Here is a 13,619-nt window from a genome sequence, read left to right as displayed (position 1 = left end):
TCCTTGTCTTGTTGATGCACTTTCTCTCCATATCTTCAACTTTCCCTGGCGTATGAAACTTTCTAGGATTCTTTATGTGTCCAGTTTCTTCTTACAAGAACATTGGTCAGACTGGATTAGTGTTCCTGTTCATTCACTTTCACAAGACATCCAGTTTCAGGCGGAAGTCCCCAGGGTGTAGGCTTCCATACCTGAAGCCTGGGAGACCCAGTTAAGTCCATATCCCGTGGGAAGATAGCCTCGGAGGCTCTGGTTGCAGGATGGGAAGTGTGGGCTGTATGTGGGGAGGATCACTGTGGTCTGCGTGGACAGATGGACAGGACGTGGCCTGTGAGTCTGGTTGCGCATTGGAGCCACCCGAGGAACTCTTGAATCAAGATCAATCCATATCATTTATTTTCTCCAATACATGGCTGAGAAAGGAGGTCCTGGAAAGCAGGACATCGCTGCAAAGGGTGAAGAGCATGATTTGGGAACTACATCCATCTGTCCAGGCATAGGGCATGAGGCCAGCACACTGCTCAGCTAAATCCTGACCATGAACGCTCACTCCAAAACTGTCCACAGGCTTCAGCGCCAGGTACCACCACACAGCACAGCCTGGAAACCAGAGATCATGACACTCGGCTTCTGTGTCCCCAATAACTGTACATAGGGCCACATGGCTGCCACTGACAGCCGCCGCCCCCCCACCTCCAATGAGCCACAGCCTCAATGGTCATTCCAATGCCATTTTGTGGACAGAGAAGCAGAGTCCAGAGATGTACAGCCACTTCCCTCTATCAAGATTGAAAACTGAGAAAGAAAAGGCCAGGAAAGGGGGAAATAGAGCAAGGAGGAATCCTAGTTTTTCACAGGGCGAGCCCCAGGTCAACACCCTCTTTTCTTTCAGTGTTTTCGGGAAGATCTGGGGGAGGGGACACAATTGCCCCAAAGGTCAGGCTCTCAGGGATGGCAGCAGCCAGTCCAATAAGGCCATGGGTCTGAACCCCAAGTTAAGCATTCACAAAACAGTCCTAGCCAGGCAGGCCCTGGAAAGCATGCAAAAGGCCTAGTGTACTCTCCATCCCCAAGAGGTCCCTGCTTCCCAGGGTCCCGCCGAACTTGACACACAGATCACACTGGAACAGAGAGGCCCTCCCAAGCCCAAGCCATTTCCAGCTCAGTTTCAGTAACTGTACAGATTCATCATGTCTCTGTTTTTATGATGTTTCCTAAGGGTACAACAGAAAGCCACAAACATGTACAAACTGGTGGTTTGTAGGGTGATTACAAGAATTATGAACAGTTCTCATGATTCATAGCTCATTTCCTTTCTTTAGGCCTTTACATGAAATACTCTGTTTTTATCTCCCCCGCTTCCAACAGAAAAAGCTTCTGTGGTGCAGGCTCTGGGTGGGGTTCTAGGCCACAGGAGTTGAAGACAGTGAACAAAAGTGACCCCCACAACCAGAAGGTCAACCCTGCCCTCTGGTGTATAATCAATTGGTGACAGGAGACCCCTGTATGTGAACTCTACATGAAAGAGTGCCATCTGCTTCAGATTAATGCTTGCTGTTCCTGTGGAAGTCCTTTTTAAGAAATGTGGTTCACACCAATAATCCCAGCTGCTCAGGAAGCTGAGATCTGAGGATTGTGGTTCAAAGCCAGCCCAGGCACGAAAGATCATGAGACCCTTATCTCTAATTAACCAGCAGAAAACCACAAGTGGTGCTGTGGCTGAAGTGGCAAGAGTGCTAGTCTTGAGCTGAAGAGCTCAGGGGCAGTATCCAAACCCAGAGTTCAATGTGGTTCTGGGGATAGGACCTTAGGGCCTCTGGGATCTACCCCAGACTTCTGTGGATGTCTTAATGGGGGACTAGTGAATCAGAGATGGAGTCTAGCACAGTTTCCTGGGAAAGTGAGTCGATCAGTGTTCCATGACAGATAACAAGCAGCTCGAGAGATCTCCGAGTCATGGCAAGATAACATGGGGGACGGGAGGCAGAGAGAGCTGGAGCGGTGCAGGTAGGGGGACAGAGCATTTCCCACTGGAGTACCTCAGTGGCTTAAACTTGACAAAGAATCCCGAGGATGAGGGAACAAGCCGGTGGGGTCACATGTCGGAGGGGGTCATATCCATGAGGCCTGCACATCCTTCACTTCCTCTGGTCATGAGTCTGAGGTGGGGAGTGGCTGCAGCCCTGGCCAGGGATGCCCCCTTGTCTGCACGGTAAAAATGCTCCAGGAAAGTGCTCATGGGCCAGGATCTGGGTCAGGATCTGCTCCCACTTGGCCCCTTCACCTTATCACACTTATTAAAAGGCACTGGCAGTTGAGCTGTGCTCAAAATTAAGTATAAGAGGAAGACAAGAAAGGCAAAAGAAGATGGAAAATCAGGTAGGGTATTGCAGATCACAATGGAGCTTTAGGTCTTTATACTAGGTAGACTAGAACTAAGTGATCTTAAGCATAGCTGTTTTTAAAACTATTTCACAGCCACGTGCTGGTGGCTCATACATATACTCAGATGGCTGAAATCTAAGGATCTCGGCTTGAAGCCAGCCTGGGCAGGAAAGTCTGTGAGACTCTTGTCAGCAATTGACTACCAGAAAAACAGAAGTGGCACTGTGGCTCAAACTGGTAGAGTGCTAGCCTTGAGCCGAAGAGCTCAGGGATAGCGTCTAGGCCGAGGTCAACCCCTACAAGTGATCAAAAACCCCTCCAAAAAGCCCAGAACTATTTTACCTAAGCATCCCAAAAACGACTGGAAGGCAAGCATGGGGCAAAGAGCCCAGTCAGCAGACTTGCACCATCCTGAAGAGCAGTAGCAACTCATTGGCACCACGGCCTTTGCACTGTGATTCTGTAGGCTGAGAATATTCCTGTCCTTTGTCTTTGAACAAGGACTCTGAGGTCAGGTCTCTCTCCCATGGTGTCATTTTAGAAAAGCTGGTCCTCAGTCATTTTGTACATCACAAGCTAGAATTTTACTTATTTGTCAGCTTGTGTTCTCTCTGGCACCTCTAGGCATCTTATCTGCACATGCTCTGCCACCAGGCTGGTTCCATAGTCGGTGGCCATGTCTCATGGGAAGGAGCAAGAGAAGGGAAAACAGGCAGGAAGCCATCTCCTTTGAGACAGCAGGAAGAGGGGAAGAACAAGGATATAGGAGGATTGGCAGGTGAACTTCCCCCTGGAGGATGGGCTACTGGTTACTGAGGATTCAGCCATGTGGGACTTTCTCCCAGGGCCTGGGGAATCCAAGGCAACACCCCAGAGACCACAGGCCTCCATCACTCTGCCTCCTCTACTGGTCTCTGCTGGAGTCCCGGCACACACAGCAGGACATCCAAGGCTTGGATCCAGAGGCATTTCAGGACACATGCAGCCAGGGTCGGAGGACAATGAAATTCAAAGTCTCCCAAATGTATGTGTGGCAGCTGCTCTGGAGATGACATGGCTTCCAGTTCAAGCTGTACAATAAGCAAAAAGGTATCCCGGTGGCTGGCACAACAGGGAGACTGACTGTTCCATTCTTTGCTGGCAATAGAATACAAGAGCCACAGAAGGCTGTGATGAGAAATAAAGGACCCCAGTGACTCAACATGCTTGTGACAGGTTTATTGTGGAGTACAGTATCGGCCTGCCAACAGTCCACAGACGTGACATTTAAGAGCCTTGTGCATTCCGTTTCTCTCTGTTGCCAAACGAAATAGGCAGCTTGTCTGCATGCACCAACTGTCTACTGGGGGTCCACACAGCTCACGAGTGTGGCAGGGTGCTCTGATGGGATCCTTCTCTCTCTCCTGACCCTAATCTGAAAACCACATTTGCTGATAAGCAAACTACCTGCTGCCGTTGTAAGTTGCCTTGGCCCCACTAAGGTTCCTGGATATTTTGACTTTGCCTCAGAAAGTCAAAGCAGTCCCATAGGCAGCGGCCTAGAGGAGAAGTAAAGGATTGGAAATTGCAAAGGAAGGAGTCAAGTATTGGCGTGGACTCGTCTGGGTGTTGTTGCTATATTTGGCACCCTGGGCGTCTTGGTTGAAGCCAGGGAGGAAAATTTAGAAGCCACAGTTGGCGCAGAGCAAGGTCATCCGGGCAGTCTTTGGAAACTGGCCTGAAGGCAAGAAGGATGAGCGGCCAAAGCAGGCCATCGTGGAAACATGCACCAGTATGTGGAGTCCTCACCAAGAGCACGGCACTTCCGGTCATCGTCTGAGCAATACAGGAAGTGGGGACAGGCACTGGCTCCCATCTTTCCAAGTGGCAGCTGCTGAGTCCATATAGCCCCCGGGGGCCGAGAGACAGGATTACCTTTCTCCAGTGATCCAGGAAGAAGACCAGTCCAGAAGTCAGAAGGGCAGTTTAGATGCATCACTGTGTCTCGCTGGGCCCTCTGTCAAGTGCAAAGCTATGCTGACTTTCTTTACAATCTTGATGTGTGATCAGATAATCTGCATCATGTGTCCCACACTTTTCTGGTGGGAACTGGGACACAAAACTGGCTCAGTGTATTGGAGGGACAGGAATTTGGAAGGGGAAGGGACAGCACAGGGAGACGCCGGAGCCTGAGGAGGAAGTGCTTCCTTAGTGACAATGCAGTCACACGTGCTTTCCCTGCCTCTGGACCAGGGTTTGGAGAACTACATGAAGAGGACAGGACACTTCCTCTTTGAGGCTTGTGCAATATCACTTGAACCAGCTGTCAGGCAGATGTGCAGCTGTGAGCTTCTGCCAGAAGCTGCCATACAGGCAGTTTCTAACCTCCCCATCCAACCTCATGTTACCTAGCTACAGTGACTGGCTCATGGCCTCTCTCTCACTCTCACTCTCTCTCTCTCTCTCTCTCTCACACACACACACACACACACACACACACACACACACACACACACATACTGTATGCATGAAGCTAATGCTCATTAAAAAACTTAATATTTTACTTGAGTCTATTATTTAAAATGGCTTTCAATAAAAAGAACAACATCTTTCTGAAGCTAAAGAATCTTCATTATCTATACAATCAGGACACAGTCTAAAATCATTTTTTTTTTCCCCTGTGTAGGGTTCTCTGAAAAAAAAAAGCCTCCCAAATTCAGCTAAATGGAACTGCTTATATAAGATATCAGATATTTAAAATTTTACTGTATGTATTTTTTGAGACTACTGAGATTCAAGGGGTGTTACTTTTGGAACTAAAAAGAATGATCAGAATTCCTAATTTTGTCTAAAGAAATAAAATACTATTCACTCTCTTAGAAATGATATTTAAGTAAAGCATGGGAATGGATCTGAAGGAGGAAAGAGATAAACAAAAACAAAATAATAATAAAAGAAATAGGCTCCTTATCCCACAGAACGAGACTCCAGAAGAGCCTCTTCAAGACACCGCTTGCTTTCAAGAAGCAGCAGGAAGAGCAAATGGAGAGGGGTTATGTGGTATGACAGAAACCTACACTATATTTCCCACAGTCATTTGTTTGGTCCATTCATACAAAAGGCTTTCTTGAGTACCTGACCTACCATGTACCAGGCACAGGCCATAGTAAAGTTTTGCTTTTTATAGGCAAGAAAGAAAGCGGCAATGTTGGTGATTTCCTATGGCTAAACCTATCAGAGGGTGTTATGCATTACTACTGATGGTGTCAAGTCTACCCAATCACCACATCTGACAGATGACCCAAAAGCCATTTGCTATGACAGCCTGGATCTGCCTGGCTCTCTTCCAGACATGGGCCAGACACCCATTCGTTTCCACACTTCTGCAATGCTGCCAAATATATTGTAACTTCACTAAGGTTTGAGTCCTTACTTTGCTCTGCTTCTTTCAGATTCCTCTATATAGAGACAATATACAGCTGAGGCTTCTTGGGGAGACCAACCATTAGGGGGTTCCTACCTCCCCCAAGTGACCTGCAGCACAGGAGGGCGATTCAAGTGTACAGTGAATAGTCACCTTGGGGCTTTTCCCTACATACTACCGGAACAACACTGCCAAGGTCAGTTGTAAATACATTCACCAAGAACAAAATGGAGTGAAGGATTTAAAGACCAGTTATTTTCATCAAATAGTTTAAAAATGAAACCCAATACCTTTAAACTGAGGCCAAAGGACAAATATCACAACCCCCTCCAAATTAGTTAGGAGATACTTTCTCTCCCTTTTGTTCCACTTCGATCTTGTGCCAAAGTGCAGAGAATATGGAGAATCATGAAGATTGAAAATAGAAACCCATCTGACTTCTCCTTACCCTTCAGGTCTCCACTGTAATACTGCTTCCTCTTGAAAGGTTCTCAATTGGTTCCCTGTAGCGCCTTCATCTGATGCCCACTATCTGGCACACAGCATAGCTGACATACATCATAAATGTTTGTATGGGTGATTCCATGTCTTTTACTCATTTTTTTCCTCTCTCTCCCTTCCATATCTATCAATCCTCCATCCATCCATCCACCCACCCATCTATCTATCTATCTATCTATCTATCTATCTATCTATCTATCTATCCATCCATCTATCTTTGTAGCCTACTCCTTCCATCAGAATATGAATTCCATGAGAATCAGAACCTTGTCTTACTACGCTCCTCCCAGAATCCAGTGGGGTACTTGGCACATAGGGGTCGCCCTTAAATATTTGCTCAATGACAGATAAAACTGAATCCCTTTTCAGCTGAAGGGCAAAGCTCTTGAGGCAGAATCAAGCACATGACCACCACAGGTGACAGGGGCAGCAGCGTGCACTAGCTCATTTCCCCAGAGGCAACCAAGACCAGAGGACTCCCGCAGAAACAGATCCCAAGCAACAACATAAAAACGTGCACACTCCTGTCTTTACCCGCATATATTTTAGGTGTTCACCAGTCCTTTATTATGATACCTCATTTGGCTCATGTGTCAGCCACATAAACCAAGAGCCAGGCGACACAGCTGCCTGCGAACCTGCAGAGCAGCATTCTATGCTGGAATCCAGCATTGCTGGTGATGAACTGCTAGGGGACAGGGGGAGGGAGGGAAGGAAGGAAGGAAGGAGGGAAGGAAGGAGGGAAGGAGGGCCGTTTGAAGAACTGTGAGGATCCGATCTTGGTCATATTTCTGAGCACACATAACTGACACGTGAGCCCACACTCATGTGTGTGTGGTGCCCTCACCACTGCCAGTTTCCAACATCAAGAACACAGAGACATTTCCATCTAACTTTTATAGGAAGAATTTAATTATCTATACACGTAACTATTCCAAAAGGGTGTATTACAGTTGTTAAAGCCGCAGGTTTATGTATTTATATATTTTACATTCATATCCATGAGAATACTGAAGCGCGAGTGGACGGGGAGGAATGGGCTCACCCTCTGCACCACGAGAGCGGAGAGGACCCTCTACACAAAGGTGAGTGCCCGGGCTCCCAGGGGTGGCGGGGGTGGGGGGGAGCCCGGCACACAAAGGGGCGACATGTTACATCATTATTAGCAGGACAGCTGGATTGTGCTTGAGGTTTCCTTTCCCCCTTCCCACGTGCTGTGCTGTCAGCACAGGCATTTTTATTGAGAGCTTCAACTAGTGTTAAGGGACAAACGTGGCTTCGGCTACAGCACAGCTAACACATAAACGGACCACGAGCTCCATTTCATATTAATCTGTAGAAAGTCCACAGTCTAGTTAAAAAAATGTAAACATTGGAAATTAATTGCAGGGAGACTTCTATACATTCTTTCTTGTCAGGAAAATTACTTGTTTAAAACAGATCATTCCATGAAAAGTAACTGGAATAAAACTTCAGATAAAAGACTAAAAGATTGTAGCGTCAATCATAACCACTTTGGTGGTACTGTCTATTGATGTGTGGGATAAAAACACACGTCAAATTAAAAACCCCAAACAAAACACCACCTCAACCAAATAAATCTGAGACCAAACAAAAACACAGGTGCTTTCTCATGTGGCTACAAGGTCACTGTGCAAAATAAAATTAACGCAATATGATTAGAGCATCATACAAAGGGATAGCATTTGTCATGGAAGGAACTCATTTCTTATGTACAGGATGTATTACATGCTCAACACGGTACATCTGATACACACAAACAGGCACATAACACCTTCACTTTAATTGGGCTCATTCTACACATCTTCAAAACAGATATACTTGTCTGTACTTCTAGAGTAGGGGGGAAACCCCCAGACTACATAATTTAGTTGGTAACACTGGACAGAATGAAAAAAAAATACATTAAGTCTCAGATTTATGGACATTTGGAACAATTTTTAATAGCACATGCAGCATTCCTTGATAGTGGGTCTTTTTGCAAAACCAAAATAGCAAAGAATTGGTTTATTTTATTTTTATTAAAAAGACTAAAATATATATATATTTAAAAATAATCTTAAAAGTATGAAAGTACCTGTGTCGAGGTGGGGGAAGTCAATTTGAATAACTAGGAAAGCCACAAAAGGACCCACTACCCTGTGTATTTTTGTAATTTTTGCTTCTACCTCTGCAATTAATAACTCAAACATTGCGATCACATGCAACTAAGGTAAAATGAGGTAAACTGCTCTGCAGTGAGTTCTTCTACTCAGAAGGCAGTAGGTGATCATGCTGGAAGTCACATGATCAAGGCTGCATCTCCCATCATCCCTCTGGGCAGTGATATGGGATAGTGGGTCTCTTTGAGGACTTTCAAGCCTGGGGGGGGGATGGACAACATATGATTCCTAGAAAAAGGAGGAAAACAACACATAAGCAAAACAAAACAATGAGCAAAATTCAAGCTAGGAAAATGAGTCAGGCATGTAAAACAGCATGGTGCCAAAATGATTTAAAAAAAAAAAAAAGAGGAAAAAAGGGGGAGGGGAAGGAGGGAACATGCCACAGAAGGAACGAAAATTTAAAACAAAACCAAAAAACCCCACAAGATAAAGTCTTGCATTACAGAAGGTCTTCAAAGAGACTATCGTGAATGCAGCAGTGGTCTAGCTTTAAGTTCTGCAAACAAAGCTCAGCAGAATCAGAGTAATGCTGCATGTTTTACCAGAAGACACCAGAGAGGAGAGAAACAGAGCCACCAGGGAACTTACATTGCTGGCTTGGGTCCATGTCTGTGGTCAGCTTCACGTAATTGGACGGGAAGAGCCCCACTTGTCCATTGACTTCTCCTTTCCACCAGTCGGGGTCCTCCTTGTTGAGGACGTTGATGATCTGGCCCTTGCTGAAGGCCAGCTCGTCGTCGTTCTGTGCAGTGTAATCGTACATCCCGATCACCTGGCCCACTGCAGGAGACAGGGTGTGGTGAGAAGCCGCACATCTCCAGGGGCAGCCACAGACATTCTCATGGACGTTTCTGCCCTTGAGCAGGGGGTACAATGAAGGGAAGGCCCCAGAGGGGCAATAGAGGAAGATGAAGGATTGAAAATGAAGACAACAGCAAAATTTTTATGCTGTCTTTTATTTTTACAACATCTTCCTCTTTTCACATTGCTTGTCAGCAGGAAATTCACCCCAATAACTGAACCTGTGCTCTGAGCACAGGAGAGGCTTTGCAACACTGCCCCAGGGAACCAGCCAACACTACCCAGGTTCTGGCACACAGGCCTGCCAGCCAGCGGCCACGGGACTCCTTCCTTTCTCCCCTCTTTTCTCTTTACTCTCTTCCTGCGGTATGGAATCCAGGGCCTCACACATAAGGCAAGCATTCCATCACTGAATACACAGCCATCCTCTTGTCTCTCTTTAAATGCGGAAGACAATTATCCTCTGACCTCCCAAAGTTTCCAGATCTTGGTGGAAAGTAAAATAATAGTTAATTTATTTTGCTGTACCTTTTTTGGGGGGGGCGGTGGGGGGTGGAAGACAGTCCTGGGGCTTGAACTCAGGGCCTGGGCACTGTTCCTGTGCTCCTTTTGCTCAATGCTAGCCATCTGCCACTTGAGTTACAGTGCCACTTCTGGCTTTTTCTGTGTATGTGGTACTGAGGAATAGAACCCAGGGCTTCATGCATGCTAGGTAAGCACCCTACCACGAGGCCACATTCCCAGCTTTGCTGAATCTTTTTTATCTTTAAAAAAAACAAAACAAAACAGCCATGTTCAAGGCTGATTCTCCTTTTCCCTAAAACCTCTAGGGGGTTAAGTTTTTCTCACTCTGGGCATCTCTGCAGAGATGCAGAAGCCTGCATACTTAGTGAGGTACAGTTTCCAGTCACTCTTTTAACCCAACTACATACAGGTTGAAGGTTTTCATACTCTCCAGATAAAGGAATCGTTGTAACAAGAGGGTTCCAACAGATCTGGTGAAGGGGCCACACACTGACAGTGTGTGGAGACTGAAGTGGGGGAAACCCCATCAGGTCTTCCCAGTAGCCAGCAGACCCAGTGGCCGCCCCCACCCCTTTGACTACTTGAAGTCTTAGATCAGGCAAGGAGAACCAGTTGGGGTCAGAGATTAGTCGCAATGCTTACCAATCCTTTAATTTCTTCCAAAGGCTGTCAAGTTTTTATTTCATTAGGGATATGTAGCCCAGACATTCAATTAGAAGGTAATGGAACAAAAATTACGTGCTTCCCTAAAATGTCACCCAAGTATTGAACTAAAGCAGAAATCCATTCCTCTCCCTCATAATTACTGAAGCATCTAATTCAATCCCTTAGATCAGAAAATAGCCATTGGGGTCAAGTACAGTGCTCTGCCCTTCTGCAGCCCTCTAGGAAAGTGTGCACAACATCCTGGCCCCCCTCAGCGAGGCCCCTGTCCCCAGTAAATGCCACAGGGGGTTATTTCAGCCTCTTTTGGATACCACATTATGGCCAGCAGAGCCCGTAGCCTCCAGCTAAGTCTCCTGACCTATCCAGGCCCTAGCTACTTATTTTTAGGAGCCTCTTTCTGTTGCCTCACCCGCTAGCCCCAATCCCACTTTAAAATGGCTGGAAGAAAACCAAGAGAAAAATCTGGCTTTCATGACACAGTGCTTAGGACTGCTTTGGTAGGAGTGTCAACAAAGGCTCTGTTGTCCCCAGCACAGTAAAGCCACTTAGTTATTTGGTTCTTTTGAAAAACATATTCCGTATCACATTAGCTGACATAAAAAGGGCTGAAAAGCACATAGGAGAAAACAATCTTGGATGCTTTGTGAGAAAACCAAGTGAAAAGGGCCACGCACATCATTCTCCAACAAGAGACAATAAAACTTACCTGTGGGCAGTGCTGCGGACTTGGGTAGCTCTGTTGGAGTGATTTTGCTTGTCCCGGGGCTTAGAAGCTTGACATAATTTGCTGGGAACCAGCCTATCTGGCGTTTTTTCCCACGTGCCTAATTAAAAAAAAATCAAATAAAAATTTTACAGGTCTAGCTTTGATTACAGAAATTTTCTTTGAGCAGTTCCTATGGATATGAAATAAAAAGTGGCATTAACAGTAGCATCTGTGGATCCTTACAACACCAAAATAAAACACTGTTACTATAATGAAAAGCATGGCAGCCACTGGTCAGCAAGCTTGGATGTTTTCCAAGAGTCAGTGGTCACAAATTCAGGATGTTTTGTAGTATGTCTAAGACAGACAACTAGTTGGCACACAGCTGCTAGTTTTGGAAAAAGTAGAGATTATGGTTAAAGTCAACATCACATATGAGTTTTAAGAATAAAGCAACATAGGGCCTTTTATGATGTAGGTCCCATGCTAAGTGCCTTATGTGTACACAAAAGTTCGGGAAAGACTGTATTATTGTTCTTCACAATGTCAAGGTGAAGAAGATGAGCTTGGAAAACGTCTATGTGGTGGTCGAAGGCCACAAACTAGTTAGGAACACGCTCTCCACCCCAGACACAGGAAGACTTGCATGTACTAACCACAGAACACAGGGAGGCATGACGTGACACTGTGTTCCAGAAGCCGTCAGGCCCATGTGGTTACAGCACATTTTCCATGGCTGGTCCCTTCTTTATTTCAATCTTACTCTACATAAGCTTCATCTACTGATTGCTTATGTGCTGGGAATTATTGGAAAAAGCTGGCAGGGAGGAGTTTAAGATAAAGTTGTTGAGCCAAGACTGGCAATTATGACACAATTCCACCAAAAAAAAAAAGAAAACAACAACATATCTGGCCATAACAGCCCTTCTGCCTACTATCTGAAAAAAAAAGAACTCAAAACAACATACATGTGTGCATGTGCACACACACATATGCACATACCCAGAAACGGTATCTCTAGAAACCAGGCTGTAAGGATGGAAGAGAGACATCTGTATTCTTTTATTTTAATTTTTAAAGTTTAACCACCCTTAACATAACACTATTCCAAACCAGGGCAATAAAAAACTAAAACTGCTAACACCTTCTGCCATGCTACCTATCAAGCTGTCCATCAAGAATATCTCTGGTTCCATTCAGGGTAGAGCTCACGTGTCCTCATTGGTCCCTGTAGGCCGATAAGACTTTCTGCCCAGAGGCAGGGTCTGTGGCAGCTGCGAGCTGTGGCAGTAAGGTCTTTCAAATCAACTGCCAAAAGAAGCCGTGGGAGAAATGGCTACAAAGGGAACAGGGGCCAGCCTTCCTCCGCAGGCTGAGGAGAAAGGGCAATCGAACTTACTTCAGTCTTCTGAGCAGGGGAGGGACATGTGGACTGAAAGGCTGGTGAGCACTGACTGCACAGCGGCACAAAGACTGGTCTGTGAGCATGAGTGGCCACCTCCCAGGCACATCCCAAAGAGGAGTGGTGGAAAATGTTTGAACAGCTTCTTTCCGGGCCTGAGAGTGATGGCTCAGGACTGCAATTCCATCTCAAGAAGGATTATGGTTCAAGACCAGCTCAGCCAAAAGTTACAGTGACCCCATCTCAACAAATAGGGTGGGTAGAGAGTGTGGCCTAGTGATAGAGTGCTTGTCTAGCATGTATGAACCCCTGGGTTTGATTCCTCAGTACCACATATACAAAAAAAAGCCAGAAGTGGTGTTATGGCTCAAGTGGTAGAGCTCTAGCCTTGAGAAGGCCCAAGGACAGTGCCCAGGCCCTGAGTTCAAGCCCCAGGACTGACAAAAAAAAATGGGGCATGGTGGCATGTCTTGTGATCCCAGCCACACGGGAGACCTAAGCAAGATGGGAGTCCAGGCCACCCCCAGACAAAAAGATAAGACACTAACTAAAAAATAACCTGAATCAACTTTTAGAAGGCAACTCTTGATTTAGAAATAATTTTGAGTTTATAGAAAATGAACAAGAAGAAAAATGCATAAAACACTCCTAACACTCTTTACCTGGATTCACTTAGTAACATTTTACCCCTTCTGCTCCCACCCTGCTTCTTTCCTCTTTGTAATTTCTTTTCCAGAATCATTTGATTCTAAGTTGTTTATATTATGGCTCTTCAATAGGTATTTACTAAAAATAGAAATATTTAGACCACAGTGCAGTTATCAGGTCTAATAAATTTAACATGGGGATAATATTTTAATCCTGCCTGGGGTCTTATCCCAATTTTGTCAATTATCCTGATGTATTTTCCTTTCAAGGGATACTGCTGTCTGTGGGCACATCTCATTTATCTTCTTTCTGCAGGTTTTGTCATTGCCATTAGTCTGACCACAGTCAGACTCTGCTTGTCTCCTTTTCAACTAAACATTTCTTATTCTGAATATG

The 13,619-nt window shown here is 45.6% G+C and overlaps 1 protein-coding gene across 4 annotated transcripts in view; it reads right to left on the bottom strand.

The window, feature by feature from the left end:
* Itsn1 (intersectin 1) overlaps window positions 1–13,619 on the bottom strand; it is a 181,109-nt gene that overhangs the window by 29,053 nt on the left and 138,437 nt on the right. For all 4 annotated transcript variants that reach the window (XM_090349060.1, XM_090349067.1, XM_090349046.1 and 1 more), the window contains 2 exons: window positions 11,174–11,291; window positions 9,064–9,255 (listed from right to left, as the gene is read on the bottom strand). In XM_090349060.1, coding sequence (XP_090205186.1) covers window positions 9,064–9,255; window positions 11,174–11,291 — 310 coding nt within the window. The remainder of the gene's footprint in view (window positions 1–9,063; window positions 9,256–11,173; window positions 11,292–13,619) is intronic.

Source organism: Megascapheus bottae, chromosome 1 (assembly GCF_031878675.1).
Source record: "Megascapheus bottae isolate mThoBot1 chromosome 1, mThoBot2.hap1, whole genome shotgun sequence".
NCBI lineage: Eukaryota > Metazoa > Chordata > Mammalia > Rodentia > Geomyidae > Megascapheus > Megascapheus bottae.
Note: the sequence above shows the minus strand (reverse complement) of the source record. Positions and strands in the feature narration are given on the sequence as shown.